The 21,759-nt window shown below is 44.0% G+C and overlaps 1 protein-coding gene across 8 annotated transcripts in view; it reads right to left on the reverse strand.

Moving 5' to 3' along the window:
- Positions 1 to 1,094: 1,094 nt before the first annotated feature.
- EPS15L1 (epidermal growth factor receptor pathway substrate 15 like 1) overlaps positions 1,095 to 21,759 on the reverse strand; it is a 292,668-nt gene continuing 272,003 nt past the window's right edge. For 4 of the 8 annotated variants that reach the window (XM_029610996.1, XM_029610995.1, XM_029610998.1 and 1 more), the window contains one exon: positions 1,095 to 1,618. In XM_029610996.1, the coding sequence (XP_029466856.1) occupies positions 1,562 to 1,618 (57 nt within the window). In that variant the 3' untranslated portion in view covers positions 1,095 to 1,561. The remainder of the gene's footprint in view (positions 1,619 to 21,759) is intronic. The other 4 variants (XM_029610999.1, XM_029611000.1, XM_029610997.1 and 1 more) reach the window with 2 other exon arrangements.

Below are 21,759 nucleotides of genomic sequence, written 5' to 3' on the forward strand. Positions count from 1 at the left end.
GCATTACACCTCTTGAGCCTCCTCAGTCTTTATCATAGCTAAATCTAGCTAGGTAGTGGACTCACCAGGGAACCAGGCAGACAGGTAGGTATTCCATGGCTAATTCATCCAGCTAGCTACAGATAACACTGTTTATGGTATGCAAACTTGCTTTTTCCTTCAATAAGTAGGCTGAATTAGCCATTACATGTGGGGAGCTCCAAGCTAAGGGTTGTAGCAGAGTGATTACTGAACAAGCAACATGGATCCCATCACGGAGAGTAGACTACTGCAAGAACAGGTTATGCAAAACTGCTTGTCCGAATTTAATGTCAGTCCTTGACCGGTTGTCCAGACAGAAATGAAACGTAAAGGTGTGAACTGATTACCAAGTTGCAGTTTTGCAAATGTCCTCAAGAGGCATTTTTCTAAGCTGAGCAACAGTAGCAGCCAAAACCCTGACTTGATTAGCTTCGACTGAGTCTGTGATCTACAATCCTGTTAAGTTGTAGCAGCACTGAATGAATTCCGCTATCCAGGTAGACAATGTATGTTTGGAAGCTGTGATGCCAAGTCTGTTAAGGTCATATGCAACAAAAAAATGCAAAGCCTAGTGACACAGTTGAGTTCTTCACTTATAGTAAGTGAAGGCTCTCTTATAATCTAAGTATGAAAGGTTCTTCGTCATTAAGAACATAAAAACATAAGATATGCCATACTGGGTCAGACCAAGTGTCCATCAAGCCCAGTATCCTGTCTCCAACAATGGCCAATCCAAATCACAAGTACCTGGCAAGTACCCAAATATTAAATAGATCCCATGCTACTAATGCCAGTGACAAGCAGTGGCTATTCTCTACTGATTAAATAGCAGTTAATAGCAGGAGACTTCTCCTCCAAGAACTTATCCAAAAGTTTTTTAAACCCAGCTACACTAGCTGCCCTAACCACATCCTCTGGCAATGAATTCCAGAGCTTAATTGTGCATTGACTGAAAAAGAACTTTCTCCGATTTGTTTTAAATATGCTACTTGTTAACTTCATGAAGTGCCCCCTAGTCTCTGTATTTTCCAAAAGAGTAAATAATTTCACATTTACCCGTGCAAGTCCTTTCATGATTTTGTAGACCTCTATCATATCCCCCCTCAGCCGTATCTTCTCTAAGCTGAACAGCTCTAACCTCTTTAGCCTTTCCTCATAGAGGAAACATTCCACACCCTTTAACATTTTGTCTTTCATGGACATGCAGTCTCTGAAAAAAAGATTGATATGGAAAGCTGAGACATCCTTTGGTAGAAATATTGGAGGAGGGTGAAGGCCTACCCGATTATGGAAGAATCACGCGTATAATAAACATGAGCTTGGAGCTTATTGACTCTTGTAGCTGAGGTAACTGTGATGAGGAATGTACTATTCAGGTCAGGAGCTTAAGAAAAATTGTCTGTAGAGGCCCAAAAGACAGCTTTATGAGTTGAGAAAGAACAATACGCAAGACCCACAGAAGCAGAGGTTTTCGTGTCGGGGATTTCATGTGAGACAAGCCTTTCATAAATCTCGTTATCAGTGGATGAATAGAGATGGGTTATTCAGTACTTGAACGTGGTAAGCTGCTAAGGTACATTCGATGATGTGGTGAGGCCTGAAACAGAGAAAGTAGAAGCAAATAAATATAAATCCACATCTCGCCTTCTCCCCCTAAACCCCTATACCAGCACCCTCCCCCAGAAGCCCTCCCACATACCCGAAGCATGCTCTTCCAGTATTATTACCACTGCACTGCGATCCCAGAATACAAACAGGGGTTCTGATTCAGGTAGTAGATAGGTGGGAGAGCTTCTGGGGGAGGGTGCTGGTATTGGGGAGGGGGGGGGGAGGAGGTGAGATGTGGATTCATATTTAGTGGGGAGGCTTGGAGGGCCTGGCGGCACTATATTCTATTTAAACATCTCAAAGGATTGGAGTGGGGTGCTGACCAGCAGAAGGATTGAGACCTGTGGTGGGGAGGAGGGTGGGAATCGGGCCTGGAGACCAGTGACTTTTTTTTTTTTTTAAAGGGGCGCTATTTACCCAAGAAGAAGCAAATTATCCAGCCACATAAGGCCAGATAACTGCAGGCCTGCTCTGGAAGTTATCCATCTAAGGGGGTTATTTCCAACCCGCAAAAAGGCCATTAGTGCATGCGTTAGGACATTATGATCCGCGCGCGATAAAGGCCTTATCACTGAGGTAGCATTCAATTAGGTGGCGGTGAGGAGTTAGGGAGGGGAATAGGGGAAAATAGTCTGGCGGCACCAGCTGCTGACGACAATGTTTAGAACTATTATTGCCAGCAGAGTGCATGGAAATAGCACCACCTTTTACTGTGGCGCTTATGCCCGCGATAAACCAGCACCATCGTGGTGTGGCCGCCTGCAGGCTTTCGCCCTAACCGCCCCCTTCTTTCCGCTGCGTTCATCATTTCGCAAGGAATGATGAATCCTGGCCTAAGTTATCTGGATAACTTAGCTCCTTCCCAAAACAACTTTTTTTTTCTTTTCTGGGCTAGATTTTAGCTGGATATTTAACTGGTTCAAATCTAGCTGGATATGGGGTGGATATCCCAAAACCTTGTCATTTAGATGGATAATTAAGCTATTCGTCTAAATAGCTTTTAAATATGGACCTTCACTGGGAGTAAGAACCTGCTCCATGCAGGGATGCAGGGACTAGGTTCTATTGTTCGTTGGTGAAGAAGCAATTGCACTACTTGGTGAAAGGTGTGTCCAGTAAAAAAGGATGTGGATCAAGATTCAAGCATGTGGAAAGAATGGTTGCCAGGAGATACGCAAACATTATTCAGACTCCATGATTTGGAGGACCCAGAGGATCCTTGGTTTTCTGGCACCAATGCTTCCAAGAAAATTTGGATCTTGTTCCACCTTGGAATGTAGGGATCAAACACTAGGTCCAGGTGTATGCTGGACTTGTTGTATAGTCTTATGCTAACAGTGCTCATGCTTCCGGAGTCTGACCAGAAGTGGTTGCTGATGCTCAGCCAGGTCAGGAGGTAGGCAGTACTGCTGAAAAAAAACAGAATTGATACCTGTGAAACTATGAGCATTTGTAAGTGTAGTGCTCAGGGACTCTCGAAAGGGTTTAAACTACTATACTCTGTTTCTTAAATGTATCACCAAGACCAGGAAGGTATAGTAACTTCTTGTGGACATCATTTTGGATGCTACTCACTGAGCCATGTCATCGTAGTTGACTGACTCAAGTTCCAACTTGTTTCTAAGTTTTGGGTTCATGTTACTACTAAGATGTTAAGATGCCACAGTGGATGCTCTCCACTCAGTCTAAAGTTCTCTAAGTTACTATCAGGCCGATAGTACAATGCATGTGCTGATGCATGTTGATGGCCCTATTAGGTATGCCTGCGCGATACAGTAAGTAAAATGTGCAGCCAAGCCGCACATTTTACTTTAAGAAATTAGCGCCTACCCAAAGGTAGGCGCTAGTTTCTGCTGGCACCGGGAAAGTGCAGTTTTTACAGCTTTTCTGTGCACCCTCCGGCTTAATATCATAGCGATATTAAGTCGGAGGTCCCAAAGGGTGTAAAAAGTAAAAAAAAAATAAAAAATTTTAAATTGGGCCGGCGGCTGTCGGGGCCAAAAACCGGACGCTCAATTTTGCCGGCGTCCAGTTTCCCGAGCCCCGTGGCGGTCAGCTGGCTCGAGAACAGACGCCGGCAAAATTGAGCTTCGGCTGTCAAAACCCACGGACGGCCGACGCTCCGGGTCAAAAGGGATGCGCTAGTGTCCCTAGCGCCTCCTTTTGCCCGTTTCTAGCTTCTACCGCACCACCTAATTTACATACTGAATCGCGTGCACCAGCGAGTGGCTGGTGCGTGCGCCGGGAGAGCGGGCGTTCGTCCGCTCTCCTGCGTTTTTACTGAATCGGCCTGTTTGTTTCCCTATGTTGTAAGTTATGTTATAATTAACAATAATAAGACATCTTAGTCTTATTATTCATTCATGAGTTTATAATGTAACCAGTGGTTCTCACCTTTTTTCCCATCGAGACACACCTGACAGGCCACGCTCACATGTGTGACACACTGCTCATTACAATTCACGATGGAAATAAAAGTAAAGGTCCGGTAATTATTTTTGTTGTTTAAAAATGACACAAGGAAAAGATACATATTCTGTCTGAAACAGAAATTGCATAAATAGTAAACATCCCACACCAAAAACAGCAACCAATTTCCGGCACTTAAACAGTAACCACCTTACCTAAGAAAAGGCAACACTGAAATATTACAACCAGGCCTTAAGACAACCAATACATCTCCTATTAGGAAAACGGACCAAGTCAGGCTGCTATAGAGTCCTACACAGAAACTACACCCCAGCAGAGAACCTCACCTGAATCACATGTGCTGACCCTCCCCTAACAAAGAGACAAAAACTGAATTGGAAACCGCAACAAGCCAGTGTCTCTGTATGCAGTGTAATAAAGGAAAAAAGAAACATCACCCATCCTTATAAAATAAATCAAGAAATAAAATCAGTAGCAGTAAAACTATACCAACAAAAAGAACAGATTATTTCGAAACAGCTGATGAGTGGAAAATCCAATAATTAAAAACTCATAAAAAATTTCTAGATACCAATAAAATATTTCAAAATAGCAGACACAAAGACCCAGTAATGAAAAATAAGGATACAAAAAATGTTTTGCTCTTCATACCTGGAAACGTTTGATATCCGGGTGCCCTGAGATTGTTTTGAATTAGCAGGAGGAGGGGTGGTTTGCTTGGAACTTTCTCCTCTCTCTCTCTCACACTGGCTCACAATTGCTCACATATACACATGCTTTTTCTCTCTCACTTATATAGGCTCTTAATTACACATTTACACACACATGCTGTCTATCTTTTCAGGCTTACACACAGGCTTTCAATCACACACATACATGCTGTCTTTTTCTCTCACACACAGACTCATTCATATGCTTACAAACATGCTCTCTCTCTTTTACACACAGGCTCTCAATCACATACTCACATGCTCCATCACCTAAACCAGCTCTCAATCACACACAGACACACATGCTCTCTCTCTCTCATTTACACACAGGCTCTTAATCATACATACACATGATCTCTCTCACACACAAAGGATCTCAATCATACACACATACTCTTTCACACAAACAGGTTTTCAATCACAAACTTACACATACAGGTTCCCAATTGTAAACTTACATTCATGCTCTCTCTCTCACAGGCAAGCTCTCAATCACAGACACTCTCTTTCACATATACAGGCTCTCAATCACACACACATACATGCTATCTCACTTACACACACAGGATCTCAAACACACATGCTTGCTCATTCACTCACTCTCTCTCTCTCTCTCTCCCTCCCCCCCCCCCCCCGGAACTAGCGGCAGCAGCAGCCTCCTCCCAACCCTAACCTCCTTCATTTTCAGCCCTCGCGGAGGAGGAGTCCCATTGGCCGCGGGGGTTGACGTTCTTCTTCATTTTTCTTGAGCCGCCCTGCTCATTCCTTCAGGCCGACGCTGACCATACGAGCATGGTCTCTTCTTCCCGCGTACGCACCTGATGCTCACCATTTCCTCTTCCGGGCCGCAGGGGGGGTGGGGGTGGGTGGGAAGAAGAGACCATACCGATGCCGCGGACTCCAGCTGTCCTGCCGCGTTCCGCCAGGGCTGACTGATGTGATATACCCCAATGAATGTCGGTATATAAAAACAAAATAAAATAAATGTCATACGCCGAGCTCCAATTAAAGCTAAGGAGGTGCGTGAATATGGGAGTTCAAAAATGAGGTTGTGATGAATGTACTCTTCCTTCTTCAAAAGTGGCTGTGGGTAAGACTACCCTCCTTCCATAGGTTGAAGAAAAGCCTTCAGATTCTGAGTACAGTAATGAAGATATTGCAACATGTAGAACTAGTGTGTAGAGATAAGGGCAGCAAGCATGGAGCTTTAGAAGACTTTTCTACCAAAATTAGCTAGCAGTTTTTTCCAGAGCGGACAATACTGACAGACTGATGCAGCAGTTGGAGAACTCCAAACTGCAGTGATTTCTGGACTCTGAGATCGAGCTTCCTAGTTGTAGGAACGCCAGAGATAGGTGTTTCCCACATTCTCATCTGTAGCTAGTGTTGAATGTTTTAGACTGGCAGAGCCGCTGGATCTGATGGGGTATCTAATATCTGGAGGGGCACAAAGATTTCTAAGCGGGGTCTAACGCTAAGCGTTGTCCCCCACCTTTACCACAAACTGAATATGACCTGTTTCCAACAGGCGTATCTAGAAATGGATTAGAAGGTATATCTTATAGACCCCTTTGTTGAAATCGTGGGTTTACTAACCCAGGAGTGCAATGATGACAAAGGCCTTGGAGGGAAAAAACATCTGGTCAACCACCTCTGAGCAATTTGACTCCACTGCCATTGAGTAGGAAGATGAAGAACCCCCACATCAAAGGATCTGATGAAGTGTTCACCTCGATGGGTGACACTGGGACTCTGGTTAGAGGCATCTGCAGCAATGCTGGAGAGGAGCAGCTAGATTATTCTTTCCTTCTTTTTAGATGAAGATATAGAGAGTTTCTCACTAGACCTGCAATCTGGTCAAGTAAACGCCATGTCCACTGACCTGGTGCAGGCAAAGGAACACCCTCCTCTTTGGGGACATGTATAGCCTCCTGTACCTCAATTGGACAGGTTTTGGTTTTTTTAAACAAGAGACGGTATAAAGCATACCAGAGCTGTAGTCTCTAATCAGAAATCCTCCACTATCAACCTAGGAGGAATGAGAGCTGTGATAACTGGAGGAGGCAAAGGTAAGATGAACCCTTCAGCAACTGGCTGAAGAAAGTGGCTTGCATAGAGTTGTGTAGGTAATTGCAGCTCGATGATTCTGGTTCAGGGCGTCAAATGCTTTGACTGGAGTGTAAAGTGAGGGTGTTTTTTGTCAATGCATGCACTGGTTGCATTGAAGTGATTGGCTCTAAATGGAAAACCATGCTTGTTTTTGCGCTGTACATCGATGAGCCTTTAGGATGGCACGTCGATGCTTCCTATGCATTGACACGTCCTGTGCACCGAGTGCGTCAATCCATCTTGTGAATCACTGCATGCATTGGTGCACCGTGTACTGAGTGCATCACATCATGTATGCAAATGCTGACTTATGTTTTTTCAATGCAGGCATCGCTTGACCCTGTGGCTTCAATTTGGTCTGATGGGGGAGTATTTGAGGAGCTCCTGCTCAACACATGTCCCAAAGAGGCAGACAATGCTGCAGTGTGGGAGAAGGACCACTGCAGCTTCTGAGAGACTTGCACAATTCCTCATGTGCTGTGCCTTGGAGAACTGAGAACATGGGATATCTGCCCACAGGCATAAGTCTGCCTGCTCACAGTTCAGAGCGAAGCAAGGATAACATTGGTGATGCCTTACCATCGATAAAGTTCTCAAATCTGCTCATGGCAGGTATCTTCTTGCTGGCCATTTTGAGGATTACAATAATTGTGACTATACTGCCTTTAACCATCAAAAAATTGATTATATTAGAGATGGAAAAATGGTAGTTTCATTACTTAACCAAGCTGAACATCATCCTGAACTAGATGGTTTACTGCTAGTTGTAATCATTAACTCACTACCCTCCTCCTTAAATGTGGCAGTATCACCCAAAAAAGTTTTTTAGATATTTTTTAAAGCATGCTTGTGAATAAAAGCTTTTTAAACTATATCTGTTGAGTCTTATTTATACGCTTAACTTGTTTATCATCCCAGGAAATATTTATCTTCTTATAAAGTCCACCGTTAACACTTGTATGAATCCAGTGTTCTTAGCTCTATGTATCTCCTGATATGGCCATGTTTTGGAATCACTTCCTTCGTCAGGGGGATATCTTTTATAGCAATGTTCCAAACACTCCAAAGGCGAAACTCCAATAAATGACCTGGGCGACCTAAAACATTCCTTTGCTCAAGTATTTAAATATTCTTTGACTCATACAAATGAGTCAATGAACTTCCTCTGAAAAGATGTGTCACACTAATGACAACCATTTATAGAGGAATAAATGTGCATCTGTTCAAAATCGCCACGTATAGATTTGCTAACAAAACTTTTTTATTAAACAACTTTTTTTGCATTTAAAGACATCTTTTACCATCAAAAGTACATGGCATAGCCATGGGGTCCTCATTAAAATGCCTAGCTAAATGTATAAGTGACTGATTTTGAACAGAGGCACATTTATTCCTCTAAATGGTGGCAGTATATTCAACATTGGAGTCGCTATATAGATGACATTTTTTTCATATGGACAGCATTTGTTAATTAATTAAATGAATTTGTGATGTGGGTCAATTCATTAGATCAGTATTTACAGTTTACACATTCTTGGGACTGTGAGATGATGGCATATTTGGTTGTTAGAACTGAAGACAATAGGGTAACCACTACTGTCAATCGGAAACCTATAGATAAGAACAATCTATTACGTTATCATAGTCACCATTCAGAACCATTTAAGAAATGTTTGCCTGTTAGTCAATTTTTTCATATTCGTCGAATATGTTCTACCACCACTGAAGCTTTTGAGATGCAGGCAAAGTTACTTATGGCCCGTTTTGGGACATGTGGATACCCCCTAAGGGAGTAATTTCTAAAGCCTATAAAAGGGCTAAATTTTCTGATTGCGTCCAACTACTTGATTACCAACGGGGTAAGGAACAAGAGAGATTTATTTTATTTAGTGTTTTTTATATACCGAGGTATAGCAGAGTTGCCTTCACTCCGGTTTACATTATAACAACCAGTTACATTGAAATTTGACAAATTACATTAAACAGACTGAGAAACTGACATATAAAATTAGTCTAAACAAAAACAAGATATACTATAAGTTAGGTATACTGAAAAAACAGGGTTCATAGATAATAGGAGATATCTGTAGTTAGTAAGCAGGATAAATTGTCCAATCAGGAGACTGATAGTTATGAGATCAAAAGTCCGAGCTGTCAGTAAGAGATTGGCTTAGTAGCCAAGATTTTAGTTCTTTTTTAAAAGATTTAGGGTTTTCTTGACCAGCGAGGTACTGAGGTAGTGAGTTCCATAATTTTGGGCCGATGATGGAAATGGCTCTATTTCTGGTGGAAGAGAGTTTGGCGAGAGGGAGAGATGGAATCACAAGTTGTATTTTACTAGTTGTTCTTGTAGTGCGTAGGGAGTGGTGGATATGTATGACGTCATCAAGAGCAGTGTAATCTGCTTTGTAAATTGCTTTCTGCAGTATTGAGAGGAGTTTGAATTCAATTCTTTTCTCAATTGTGAGCCATTGTAGTTGGTTGAGAACAGGAGTGATGTGTTCAGATTTTCTTTTCCACGTTAAGATTCTGGCAGTGGTATTCTGAAGAAGCTGTAATGGTCTTAGGGATGACTTGGGTAGGCCAATCAGAAGAGAATTGCAGTAGTCCAAACAGGAGAATATTAGGGCTTGAAGGACTGTTTTGAAGTCATGGGGGTGAAGCAGTGGTTTTAGGTGTTTGATTACCTGTAGTTTGTGGAATCCTTCTTTTGTTCTAGTAGAGATGTGTTTTTTATAATTTAGATCATTGTCCACCCAGAAGCCTAAATCTTTAACATTGTCTTTAAGTTGGATGATGGAATTGTCAAATTGGAAGGGTGGAATAGTTTTAGGTCCGGAGTTTTTTCTGGCGATGAGTATGCATTCAGTTTTGTTCATATTTAAACATAATTTAAGTTGGATTAATCTGTTTCTGATTGTGTCCAGGAGAGAGGCTGCACTAGACATTGTATCTTCTAATGAGGAGGAAATTGGAATCAGAATTTGTATATCATCGGCGTACATGTAATATCATATGCCAAGACTGGATAAAAAATGGCAAAGAGGAGTAAGGTAAATGTTGAATAAGATGGGTGAAAGTGCCGATCCTTGCGGTACACCTGTTTCGAGGGGGATGGCGTTTGATAATATGTTGTTGTAGGTGACTTTAAAATATCTATTTTTGAGGAAGGATGAAAACCAGCTGAGAGTTTTTTCAGTGAGCCCGATGGATTCAAGACTAGAAATAAGCAGTTTGTGGTCTACAGTGTCGAAGGCTGCAGAGAGGTCCAGAAGAATCAGTAAGTATCCTTTTTTGTTGTCGAGTCCTCTTAATATGGTATTGGAAAGGTTGAGTAAGAGTGTTTTGGTACTGAAGTTTTTCCTGAAACCGAATTGGGTGGGATAAAGTATTTTATTATCATCTAAATGATCATTTAGTTGTTTCAGCACCGCTTTCTCTGTCAATTTGGCAAAGAAGGGTAGGTTAGAAATTGGGCGGTAATTGTTTAGGTCATCTGGGTTGAGGTTTTTTTTCTTTAACAAAGGTGTGATTGTAGCGATTGGTATGTGTATTGCAGCAGAGTACTCTATCTTTGGCGATTGCATCTTCAATTAGGAGACATTGGCATATTTTTGCGTTACATGATATTTTTCAAGAATTTCCATTAATAGCCACTGCCCGAGGTCCCAACATATGGGATCATGTTGTACATACCCACCTTGACTATAACAGTGCAGGTGGACAGGAGAATGGGGATCACCGGAAATGTCAACAATGCGACATGTTAGAGGAGGAAATTACCCAGTGCGCATGAATTATGGTGAGCAATTTTGGATTTACAGATTTGAAATTGCTCATCCCCCAACATTTGAATGAAGAACTTGATTGGTTGTCATTAGTGTGACACATCTGTTCAGAGGAAGTTCATTTGTATGAGGCAAGGAACATTAAAATGAGTATGGATAACATCACCCACATGTAATGGTTAGTTCAGTTTGTTTATTGACAGAAAAAGTGCTGAATTCTGAAATCCAACTGATTACAGTGTGTCAAGGAGTAGATGGTTCATGACGCCATTGGTCACCATCATAACAAATAAAAAAAACAAGGCAACGTCGACTCTCCCTCTGCCCTCGTTTAATCAACCACACACGCCATGCCAAGTTTGGAAATGGTGCGTAGCACAGATTCACTAAAAAAAGAAATAGAATTGTCTTCTTTATTTATTTCCATGGCCTCCCTAACCCCAAATAAGCACTAATAATCAAATTTTGGTTATCCACAAAATCAGACCTGCTGGTGGAATTGGCCACCATCTCTTTCCTGAGAAGCAGCTTGAAATGCAGTGGTGTCCAAACCTATCCTCAGGGATACTCAGCTAGCTGGGTTTTCTGGATATGCATTTAATGTACATAATTCAGTTGTATACAACGGAGATAGTGCATGCAAACTAGGTGATATCAAATCAGCTGGACTGGATGGTATACATCCTAGGGTTCTGAAAACACAAAAATAAAATTTCAGTCCTATAAGTAATATGTAACCTATCATTAAAATCATCCATGGTACCTGAAGACTGGAGGGTGGCCAATATATGGTGGCGAAATTTATGTTCTGTTTCAATGTAAACCGATGTGATCTGTATTTCATACAGGAACACCGGTATATAAAAATCTAAAAATAAAATAAATAAATAAAACCTCAATATATAAAAAGGGCTCCAGAGGTGGTCTGGGAAACTATAGAATGGTGAGCCTGAATTCAGTACTGGGAAAAATAGTGGAAACTATTATAAAAAATAAAATCACAGACATTTAGATAGACATGGTTTAATGGGACACAGCCAGCATGGATTTACCCAAGGGAAGACTTGCCTCTCAAATTTGCTACATTTTTTTGAAGGGGTTAATAAACATGTGGATAAAGGAGAACCAGTAGATGTGGTGTATTTGCATTTGCAAAAGCCATTTGCCAAAGTTCCTTATGAGAGGCTTCTAAGAAAACTTAAAAGTCATGGGATAGGTGGAGATGTCCCTTTGTGGATTGCAAATTGGTTAAAAGACAGGAAACAGATAGTATTTATTTATTTATTTAACACTTTTTTATACCGACCTTCATAGTAATAACCATATCGGATCGGTTTACATTTAACAAGGGTATAACTGTAGCATAACTAAAGAAAATTAAACGAAAGAAATGAATAAGGCAAGTTACATTCAACAAGGGTAAAGAACTTGGAAGCTTATATAGCTGGAAGGAAGTAAAGGTGGAAATAATTAAGAAATATAATAGAGGATACGGGTTAAAGCTTAAGAGTGCTTTAACCTAGAGGTGCCCTAGTCATCGTTCATGAAGATCAGAGGCCATCATCCAAGTAAGAGAAGGGCAACTAGTGATTGTCTGGGGAATCCCCGAAAAGCTTGGTAGGATTAAATGATCTGTTTTCACAATGGAAAAAGGTAAACAGTGGAGTGCTCAAGGATCTATATTTGGACCAGTGTTTTTTTAATATATTTATAAATGATCTGGAAAGAGGTACGGTGAGTGAGGTGATCAAATTTTCAGATGACAAAATTATTCAGAATATATAAATCACAGCAGATTGTAATAAATTGCAGGAGGACCTTGCAAGACTGGATTAGGCGTCCATATGGCAGATGAAATTTAACATGGACAAGTGCAAAGTGATACATATAGGGAAAAATAACCCATGCTGCAGGTAAACAATGTTAGGTTCCATTTTAGGAGTCCCCACCAGGAAAAAAATCTAAGTGCCATAGTTAATATTATATTGAAACTGTCGGCTCAGTGTACTCTGGTGGTCAAAAAAGCAAACAATATTAGGAATTATTAGGAAGGGAATGGCAAATAAAACGAAGGATGTCATAATGCTTCTGTATTGTTCAGTAGTTAGACTGCACCTTGAATACTATGTGCTATTCTGGTGGTCACATCTCAAAAGATATATAGTTGCACTGGAGAAAGTACAGAGAAGGGCAACCAAAATGATAAAGAGCATGGAATGGCTTCCCTATGAGGTAAGACTAAAGAGGCTAGGGCTGTTCAGCTTGGAGAAGAGATGACTGAGGTGGGATATGATAGAGGTCTACAAAATCATGAAAGGACTTGAATGGATAAATGTGAATTGGTTATTTATTCTTTCAGATAATAGATGGACTAGGAGGCATGCCATGAAATTAGCAAGTAGCATATTTAAAACAAATTGGAGAAAATTCTTTTTCACTCAGCACACAATTAAGCTCTAAATTTGTTGCTAGAGGATATGGTTAAGGCAGCTATTGTAGCTGGGTTTAAAAAAAGGTTTGGATAAGTTCCTGAAGGAGAAATCCATAAACTGATATTAATCAAAAGCCACTTCTTGTTGCCAGCATTAGTAGCTTGGGATCTACCGTATTTTTCGCTCCATAAGATGCACTTTTTTCCCCAAAAGTGGGAGGAAATGTCTGTGCGTCTTATGGAGCGAATATAAAAAATAAATAAATAACTACAAACCCCCCCCACCCTCCTGACCCCCCCCCCCCCCAAGACCTGCCAAAACTCCCTGGTGGTCCAGTGGAGGTCTGGGAGCGATCTCCTGCACTTGGGCCGTCGGCTGCCAGTAATCAAAAAGGCCCTTTGCCCTTAGTATGTCACAGGGGCCGACCAATGGAACCGGTAGCCCCTGTGACATAATCAGGGCAAAGGGCCGTCGGTGCTGTTTTGATTACTAGCTGCCGACGGCCCACATGCAGGAGATCGCTCCTGGACCCCCGCTGGACCACCAGGGACTTTTGGCAGGACTTTGGGGGGGGGGGGATCAGGAGGGTGGGGAGTTGTAGTTAATTAAATTTAAAGGGTTGGGATAAGAACATAAGAAAATGCCATACTGGGTCAGACCAAGGGTCCATCAAGCCCAGCATCCTGTTTCCAACAGTGGCCAATCCAGGCCATAAGAACCTGGCAAGTAACCCAAACACTCAGTCTATTCCATGTAACCATTACTAATGGCAGTGGCTATTCTCTAAGGGGCAGATTTTAAAAAGCATTTACATGCATAAATCTGGGTTTTACGCATGTAAATGCACTTTACTCGAGTAAATGGCTTTTGAAAATTGCTACAATAGTAGTTACATTTATGCGCGTAACTCCTTTGAAAATTACCCCCTAAGTGAACTTAATAGCAGGTAATGGACTTCTCCTCCAAGAACTTATCCAATCCTTTTTTAAACACAGCTATACTAACTGCACGAACCACATTCTCTGGCAACAAATTCCAGAGTTTAATTGTGCGTTGAGTAAAAAAGAACTTTCTCCGATTAGTTTTAAATGTGCCCCATGCTAACTTCATGGAGTGCCCCCTAGTCTTTCTACTATCCGAAAGAGTAAATAACCGATTCACATCTACCCGTTCTAGACCTCTCATGATTTTAAACACCTCTATCATATCCCCCCCTCAGTCGTCTCTTCTCCAAGCTGAAAAGTCCTAACCTCTTTAGTCTTTCCTCATAGGGGAGTTGTTCCATTCCCTTTATCATTTTGGTAGCCCTTCTCTGTACCTTCTCCATCGCAATTATATCTTTTTTGAGATGCGACGACCAGAATTGTACACAGTATTCAAGGTGCGGTCTCACCATGGAGCGATACAGAGGCATTATGACATTTTCCGTTTTATTCATCATTCCTTTTCTAATAATTCCCAACATTCTGTTTGCTTTTTTGACTGCCGCAGCACACTGCACCGACGATTTCAATGTGTTATCCACTATGACACCTAGATCTCTTTCTTGGGTTGTAGCACCTAATATGGAATCCAACATTGTGTAATTATAGCATGGGTTATTTTTCCCTATATGCATCACCTTGCACTTATCCACATTAAATTTCATCTGCCATTTGGATGCCCAATTTTCCAGTCTCACAAGGTCTTCCTGCAATTTATCACAATCTGCTTGTGATTAACTACTCTGAACAATTTTGTCTCATCTGCAAATTTGATTATCTCACTCGTCGTATTTCTTTCCAGATCATTTATAAATATATTGAACAGTAAGGGTCCCAATACAGATCCCTGAGGCACTCCACTGTCCACTCCCTTCCACTGAGAAAATTGCCCATTTAATCCTACTCTCTGTTTCCTGTCTTTTAGCCAGTTTGCAATCCACGAAAGGACATCGCCACCAATCCCATGACTTTTTACTTTTCCTAGAAGCCTCTCATGAGGAACTTTGTCAAACGCCTTCTGAAAATCCAAGTATACTAAATCTACCGGTTCACCTTTATCCACATGTTTATTAACTCCTTCAAAAAAGTGAAGCAGATTTGTGAGGCAAGACTTGCCCTGGGTAAAGCCATGCTGACCTTGTTCCATTAAACCATGTCTTTCTATATGTTCTGTGATTCTGATGTTTAGAACACTTTCCACTATTTTTCCTGGCACTGAAGTCAGGCTAACCGGTCTGTAGTTTCCCTGATCGCCCCTGGAGCCCTTTTTAAATATTGGGGTTACATTTGCTATCCTCCAGTCTTCAGGTACAATGGATGATTTTAATGATAAGTTACAAATTTTTACTAATAGGTCTGAAATTTCATTTTTTAGTTCCTTCGGATGGTTTTTTTTGGTTTTTTTTTCCCAGAAAGAGAACGATAAAAGTTTTTTGATTTGGGGAGTGGACCGAAATGGCTCTCCCCAGACCCAAAAATGAAAGGGGGACAAAAAACAATTTTATGCACTCCCCTAATTTGATCCATAAGACACAGACGCCCGGGAACAGAGCTGGTTTAGCACACCATTTTTTTTTTAATTTCCCCCCTCTGAATCCTAGTGCATCTTATAGTCAGGTGCGTCTTATGGAGCCAAAAATATGGTATTTAATATTTGGGTACTTGCCAGGTACTTATGATTTGGATTGGCCACTGTTGGAGACAGGATACTGGGCTTGAAGGACCCTTGGTTTGACCCAGTATGGCAGATTTTAAGTTCACAACACCGAAGCCAAATCCCCTCAATAATAACAATATGCAGCCAAAGAGAGGAAACAATTCATTTATCATCAACAGTCTTTATAGTTTTTCAACATGGAGAACAATTTCATCAGAACTTAGTGCAGCAATTTTTAATACGCTGTCTCTCGCCATGCAATGGGCCGCAAACAGACTTTCCAAAAACACCAATACTAAATGTCCTGCCGAAGATACATAAAACTCTTCATAAACCACCGGGAAGACCCATTGTTTCATCTAGGGGCTCTTTGTTAGAGCCTCTTTCAATTTTTGTGGACAAATTCTTGGCTCCCTTGGTAAAGTCTTTGCCATCTTTTGTGAGGGATTCCTCAGATAGCAAATGTTGCTTACCTGATGTAACAGGTGTTCTCACAGGACAGCAGGATGTTAGTCCTCACAAATGGGTGACATCGAGGATGCAGCCCACCACGGAAAACTTCTGTCAAAGTTTAAACAGAACTTTGACTGGCCCCTACTGGGCATGCCCAGCAAGGCACTGATCCTGCAGCCAGCAGGGGTCTCCCTTCAGTCTGATTTTCAAAGCTACAGGCAGTGCCTAGAAAGTAAAAATAAAACGAACCCAACACCGCGGGGAGGCGGGCGGGTTTCGTGAGGACTAACATCCTGCTGTCCTGTGAGAACACCTGTTACATCAGGTAAGCAACATTTGCTTTCTCACAGGACAAGCAGGATGGTTGTCCTCACAAATGGGTGAGTACCGAGCTGAGGATGTCCCGACCTGCACCAAATGTACCCAACGGTGTGCAGCAGGCACAACAACTGAGGAGAAATTTGGGAAAGGGCATCCGCACCCTACCGGGTAGGTGGAAGGGTGTTGGTACATCAGGTTGGAAAAAGGTTACGCAAGACAGACTGGCCGAAGATGGAGTCCTGTCTTCCAGCCTTGTCCAAACAATAATGGGCTGCAAAAGTATGGAGAGAACTCCAGGTTGCAGCTTTGCAGATGTCAGGAAGCGGCACCGATCGAAGGTGTGCCACTGACGTCGCCATGGCCCTCACAGAGTGTGCTTTAACACGGTCTTGAAAAGGAATGCCAGCTTGCTCATAGCAAAAAGAAATGCAGTCCGCCAACCAGGAAGAAAGAGCCTGTTTACCCACAGGTTGTCCCAACTTATTAGGATGGAAAGAGACGAATAATTGAGTGCTCTTCCTGTGGGAAACTGTACGGTCTAGGTAAAAAGCTAGAGCCCGTTTACAGTCTAGGGTATGCAGGGTCTGCTCTCCAGAGTTTGAGTGGGGCCTGGGAAAAAAGATAGGTAGTACGATAGATTGATTGATATGAAACTCCGAAACTACCTTAGGTAAAAATTTAGGGTGAGTGCGGAGTACCGCCCGGTCCTGCAGGAGCTTAGTGTAAGGCGGATAGGTAACTAGGGCCTGTAATTCACTAACCCTGCGAGCTGAAGTAACAGCCAAAAGGAATAACACTTTCCAAGTGAGATATTTCAAGTTACAGGAGTGCAGAGGTTCGAAAGGAGGTTTCATTAGACGACCAAGAACCAGGTTAAGGTCCCAGGATGGGGCCGGAGGACGCAAGGGTGGCTTTAGATGGAGTAAGCCCTTAAGAAAGCGTGTTACTAGGGGTTGCACTGAAATAGGATTACCCCCAATACCCTTATGGAAGGCGGCTACCGCACTGACATGCATTCTGATAGAAGAGGTTTTAAGACCTGATTCAGAGAGATGCCATAAATAGTCCAAGAATTTGGAGATTGGACAGGAAAGGGGATCAAGGGACTGAGAAGTGCACCATGATGTGTACCTTTTCCATTTGTATGAGTAAGACTTTCTTGTGGAAGGCTTTCGTGAAGCTATCAGGACCCGAGAAACGGAATCTGAAAGGTTAAATGGTTGAAGGACTAACCTTTCAACATCCATGCCGTCAGGGACAAGGCTTGGAGGTTGGGATGGAGGAGGCATCCGTCGTTTTGAGTGAGCAGATGCGGGTCCCTTCCCAGAGGAATGTGCCTGCGGATGGAGAGATCCTGGAGTATTGGAAACCATACTTGGCGTGGCCAGTAAGGTGCTATCAGGATCATGGTTCCTCCGTCCTGGCGTAGCTTCACGAGAGTCTTTGACACAAGAGGGAGTGGAGGGAATGCATAGAGCAGACCGGTTGTCCACTTGAGGGAGAATGCATCCCCGGCCGAGAGTGCTGGCTCCGAATGAGAGAGCAGTAATCGTCCACTTTGTGGTTCTGAGGGGACGCAAAGAGGTCTATGCGGGGAGAACCCCACTTGTGAAACAGAGAGGTCGCTACCAGAGGATCGAGTGACCACTCGTGTGGGTGGAAGACACGGCTCAGCTGGTCTGCCAATACATTGTCTACTCCCGGCAGGTAAGTGGCCCTGAGGTACATGGAGTGGGAGAGGGCTTCCGCCCAGATCTGCGCAGCTTCCTGACACAGAAGGAAGGAGCCTGTGCCTCCCTGCTTGTTTATGTACCACATGGCCACTTGGTTGTCCGTCTGGATTAAGATTATCTGATGAAAGAGATGATCTTTGAAAGTGCGGAGCGCATAGCGGATTGCTCGAAGTTCCAGGAAATTGATCTGGTGTTCGGCTTCCTCTTCGGACCATAACCCTTGGGTTTGAAAGTCGTCCACATGGGCTCCCCAACCGATGTGAGAAGCGTCAGTGGTTAGGATTATTTGCGGATCCGGTGGAAGAAAAGGTAAGCCCTGAAGGAGGTTGACCTGAGTCGTCCACCAGGTTAAGGATAGGCGCAGCGCTTGTGTGACTGTGACTATGGAGGACAGAGGCTGAAAAGCTTGAATCCATTGGTGTCGTAGAGTCCATTGTGTTACTCTCATGGCTAGTCGGGTCATGGGAGTGACTTGAACCGAGGATGCCATGTGTCCTAGGAGAATGAGGAACTGGCGAGCCGTGGCAGTGTTCTGAGACTGGAGCTGGCGAGCCAGGGACATTAGGGTGTGGACCCTCTGAAGAGGAAGGTAAGCCTTTGCCTGTAAGGTGTCCAAGTCTGCTCCAATGAAGAATAAGGTTTGAGACGGGACTAAGCAAGATTTCTCGTAATTGACAAGAAACCCTAAGGAAAGGAGTGTTTGAATTGTCAATTTTAGGGAGGATTGAGCTATCTGTTGGGTGGAGGCCCTGATTAGCCAATCGTCCAGGTAGGGGTAGACGTGGACACCTTCCTTCCTTAAGAATGCTGCTACCACTACGAGACATTTGGTAAAGACTCGTGGGGCAGAAGCCAGACCGAAGGGTAGGACACGATATTGATAATGGTCGTGGCCTACGAGAAACCGCAGATATTTGCGATGGGATTGTGTGATCGCAATGTGGGTATAAGCGTCCTTGAGGTCGAGAGAGCACAGCCAATCCCCTCTTTGTAGCAGAGGGAGCAGCGCGCCTAGGGTTACCATTTTGAACTTCTCTTTTTGAAGGTATTTGTTGAGGGCTCGAAGGTCCAAAATGGGACGTAGTCCCCCTGATTTCTTTGGTATTAGGAAGTATCTGGAATAGAATCCCTTGCCTCGTTGAGAGGGAGGAACGGGTTCTATAGCATTTGATTGCAGAAGAAGAGACACTTCCTGTTGTAATTGAGCCAAATGGGTGGATAGACTCCACGCTTGAAGAGGCGGGGAGTCTGCCGGAAGAGTTATGAAGTTGAGGTGGTAACCCTGTGCGATAATTGTTAGCACCCACTGATCTGAGGTGATCTGCAACCAAGGTTGTAGAAAATGGTACAGTCGACCTCCTACAGGAATGTCTGGAAGAGGGGTTTGGCATGTGTTCCCTACAGGGGAGTCAAAGGCCAGCCGCAGGCCCAGGAGGAGGGGCTACAGTAGGCCTTTGTTTCCTAGGCTGATGCGGCTGAGGCCTAGTAGAGGATCGAGCTGGACGAGGCCTGGCCGATGGAGGGTAGTAACGGCGTGGCCGAAAGAACGACTTCTTAGAGTCCTTCTTAAGTGGTTGTTTGGAGGAAACCTCAGACGGAACAGAAGAAAGTTGTTGCAACGTCTCGTGGTGATCTTTCAATTCAGCTACTATTTGCTGAATTTGTTCTCCAAACAAATTGTCCCCTAAGCAGGGTAAATCCGCTAAACGATCCTGGACCTCTGGGCGAAGGTTGGATGACTTTAACCAAGCCCAACGTCTGGCCGAGATGGCAGTAGCTGAAACCTTTGTGGAGGCATCGAAGATGTCATAAGCCGTTCTGATCTCGTGCTTCCCCGCTTCAAACCCTTTGTTAAGAAGGGCCTGAAGCTGTGGCTGGTATTGGTCAGGTAATGTGTCAGCAAAATCTTGCATCTGTTTAAGGATGGCTCTGTTATATTGCGTCATGTAGAGTTGATATGAGGCTATGCGAGAAATCAGCATAGCTCCATGGTACACTTTCCGTCCCACACTGTCTAGGAATTTATTGTCCTTGACCGGCGGAGTGGAGGAGTGTGGCTTGAGACGCTTGGCTTTTCTTTGTGCGGACTCCACCACAACAGAGCGATGATCCAGTTGAGGCTTTTGAAAGCCTGGTGCTGACTGGATGAGGTATGTGGAGTCAGCCTTCTTGTTAACTGGTGATACAGATGAAGGAGATTCCCAGTTTTTCTTTAAGAGATCGAGAAACACCTGGTGAATGGGGATGGAAGCGATGATTTTTGGAGCGTCCAAAAATTGAAGCAGTTCCATCATCTGGTGTCTGTCATCGGTCTCAGATTGCAGCTGAAAAGGTACAATTTCGGACATCTCCTTTACAAAATTAATAAAGGAGAGATCCTCTGGAGGAGATCTTTTTCTACTCTCTGTAGGAGAAGGCGGTGATGGTAAATCTGTGTCAGAAGATGTATCATCACCCCAGGTATCATAGGGATCACTTGGGGGTTGAAGGCCCGATGGACCTGGTTGAGGATCCGAAGGCATCGAAGGAAACCTTGGAGGAACCGGTGGTACAATCGGTACTGGGAACGGCATCGAGGGTTTCGGTGCTGCCGATGGAGTCGGTGCCGGTCTTGGAACCGATGGAGCCAAAGGATAAATCGGTGGAGATATACGAGAAGGCACCGATGGGACCACCCCGGAAGGGGGAATCAGGAACGGTGTTTCTCCCGCCGATGAAAATCCAGTCGGAGACGATGGCGCTGTCGGTGCTACTGGAATCATCGATGGGAGGGCATGTACAAGTGCCTCCATACGTTGTAGTAGCGGTGCCAGCGCTTCCACCAAAGGTTCGGTGGTCGGTTCCTTCCTCGGTGGCGGAGTCGGTGCCGGGGTCGATGCCAGTGGCGGTGCCGGAATCGGTGCCGGAGACGGTGCCAATGGAGGTTGGAATCTTTGCATCGCTTTCTCGATGGCCTCCTGGACCAGCCGGTCCAGTTCTGCCCGGAGACCAGGGGTAACAATACCCGGCTCGACGGGAGAGGGAGGCTGAGGCAGAGCCGGAGGGACCACCGTAACCGGTGGGATCACGGCTCCTACACCCCGAGAGGGTGAGGGTTTCCTCGATGCCTGCGAACGAGACGTGGACGGTGCCACGTCTGAACGAGGCCTCTTAGTCGGTGGCTCGGCTTGTTCAGAGGTCGATGACTGTGGATCCTCGACAGGCCGAGACTTGTGCCGTCGATGGCGATGCTTGTCCTTCCGGTCTCCTCGCCCATCCGGGGAGGGGACAGGAGTCGACGGCCGAGAAGTCATCGATGGTGGACGGTCACCGGAGGGTTGACGATGGTGGTGCAACTTCGACGGTGCCGGTTCCGATGACGTCGATGCTATCGATGGCGTTGGGGTGGGTGCATGGAAGAGGAGCCCCATCTTCTCCATCCTAGCTTTGCGACCCTTAGGTGTCATTAGGGCACATTTGGTGCAAGTCAGGACATCATGCTCACTACCCAAACACAAAACACAAACCCTATGGG

Source organism: Rhinatrema bivittatum, chromosome 8 (assembly GCF_901001135.1).
Source record: "Rhinatrema bivittatum chromosome 8, aRhiBiv1.1, whole genome shotgun sequence".
Lineage (NCBI taxonomy): Eukaryota > Metazoa > Chordata > Amphibia > Gymnophiona > Rhinatrematidae > Rhinatrema > Rhinatrema bivittatum.